This window comes from Gigantopelta aegis, chromosome 6 (assembly GCF_016097555.1).
Source record: "Gigantopelta aegis isolate Gae_Host chromosome 6, Gae_host_genome, whole genome shotgun sequence".
NCBI lineage: Eukaryota > Metazoa > Mollusca > Gastropoda > Neomphalida > Peltospiridae > Gigantopelta > Gigantopelta aegis.
In genome coordinates this window covers 48,236,827-48,239,036 of record NC_054704.1, presented here as the reverse complement: position 1 = coordinate 48,239,036, position 2,210 = coordinate 48,236,827, and the positions used below count along the sequence as shown (strand labels likewise).

At 37.8% G+C, this 2,210-nt stretch overlaps 1 protein-coding gene across 2 annotated transcripts in view; it reads left to right on the top strand.

Annotated features, from left to right (window-relative positions):
* Positions 1-463: 463 nt before the first annotated feature.
* Positions 464-2,210, top strand: part of LOC121375455 (potassium voltage-gated channel protein Shab-like) — a 76,182-nt gene continuing 74,435 nt past the window's right edge. Inside the window, exon 1 of one of the 2 annotated variants that reach the window (XM_041502922.1) lies at positions 464-658. Coding sequence is in view for 1 of the 2 variants with exons in the window: in XM_041502921.1 (XP_041358855.1) it covers positions 1,255-1,274 (20 nt within the window). In the remaining variant the exon portion in view is untranslated. Of the gene's footprint in view, positions 1,275-2,210 lie in introns of both variants that reach the window. The other variant, XM_041502921.1, reaches the window with a different exon arrangement.

The window sequence follows — 2,210 nt, the reverse complement described above, 5'->3', positions numbered from 1 at the left end:
GTCAACAGCATTACAGACACACACAGTGCCAACCCCGATGTATAATGTAACACCCACCCGAAATCCACCATTTCCATAAATGCAATGTTACTTTTAAAAAAATTGTGATGACCCTCTCGTTTCTTTAGCCAATCCTCCAACAAGATACCCTTCAAAGTCAACAGCATTACACACACACACAGTGCGAAACCCGATGTAAAATCATCAGTATAATATATGCTTTACGGCGCGATTGTCGACCCAGAAGGGAAATCTGCCCAACAAAGTACAAAAATCAATACTAGCGGTGACTGTTTTGTATGTCGTGACGGCTTCTTAACGTGGTCGCCTCCCGGTATCAGCTTCACAACCTGCTAGTTATGCTGCTAGCAGCGTCTGCGTGACAACCTCGGAAGAAAAGGAGTTTTAAAAAAACAAAACACAGGACAGACAAGAAGAGAGGGGGAGAAAGCGAAACATAACAACAACAACACATTGAATAATCTACAGAACCACGTGACGTTTCCATTCATTATGAACATCATTTTGTGATGTCAGTGTGTATTTCATTAGGAGAGGCAGAGCGAGTGGTTCGAGATTTCTGTGTTTGCGTGGACGGAGATGATTCGCTTCTAAACAGCGGTTTTTGTTTTATAGATTCAGACTAGGATGGATAACGGTAAAGCGCTATGGATTTCCTCGTCAAAATATCGTAATGGATTTCCAAAATATTGCTGTTAAAGTCTGTGATAAATGACGGAGAATCTCTCGTTTCTTTTCCTTCTTTTTTTTCTTTAATCAAGCGTGTTCGTTTTTTTATTATTATTTTTGGTTGGATGACGAATCGTCTGTTTCGCTGTATAACGTTTCATTAATCATCAAGATCAAAAGATTTTTTTTCAAAAAATATATATATATGTGTGTGTGTATGTATTCACGGAATGGAACTGATTTTAAATGAAGCATTGTTTCGCTGGCCCGTTGTGTCCGTATGTGTACGTAAGCTTTAGACTTGACGCCAGATCATTATCGTGTATGACGGAGCATGCTGCAAGTAGGAACATGCGCAGTGGCAACTGAGTAAGTCTGTCCGTATGTAATGTGTCCCCGCTCGTTGGTGTTGACTTGGTGTTTCTGTAATGCTGAGTGGGTGACTCTTCAGCTGTCTCGTGTCTTCTGTGCTCCACATTTTGCCAGTCCGTTCTTTAGAATGAACTGCCGTTGTCGTCTGCTCTCGCGGTGGTTCGTGGAGGGGATCTCCAGGAATCGTCGGCCATGATAGATGTAGATGTCAGGTAGGGGCTGAGAATAAGCAAAAACAAAAAAACAACAAAAAACCCAAACATTGTTGGCGTAGCTCTAGTTCTAGCTGTAGCTGTATTAAGCGTGAAGGACTTTGTGTCTTCTGTCTCTTGAGTATTACGCTCACACCGGTCTATAGAACCTTCATGCTGTGGTTTTAAAAAAAAGCACCGTTTCTCTGTTTGCATGGGAAGCTATTTGTGTGTCTCGCCACGCAGAGCCTGTTGTTTTAGAGTATAGTCGCGGTATAGTCACTTGACCTGTTAGATTTAATTCCTTCTGCAGGTTTCTTGTCCATATCTCTCCCAGTTGTTTTTGCTGTATAAATCGCATTACCCTCTACACTATTTTAAAAAAAAACCCCACATTATTAGCTGCAAGCTAAAGGTAAGCTGTGTCTCGGTTTAATATTGAAGTATATAAAATTGTATGTTTTATAGGCTTTTTCTTTTAAAATTTAACTGTATTCTACTATGAAAACACGAATTTGTTTCCTTATAAAAAATTAAAAAATTGCAAATTAACCGAAATTCAATAATCAGCTGAAAAATATTAAGTTATTACTTGTTTAGAGAATATTCAGAGATGTATTTAAGACATATATCGGTTAGATCATAGGATTATGTGGACTTATTAGGACTTATTAGGACTTTCTGTCTGAAAAGTCTGTTCTGGTAGATACTGTTCGTATTTGGTATGTATAACATAGAAACACTTTTCGATATTTCTGTGTGAATATATACACAATATGGGTATGTATAACAGTTCATTCTAAGTAACACTGTATATCAGCTGTATATAACACATGGTTGTTTCTAAATGTTTTAAAATAAAGACAAAGTACATTTTCATACGTATAAGGTATATTATATTACCCATTGGTTATGCTTGCTTAATTTTACGTCATATATATTTTAAAATATTTCCCC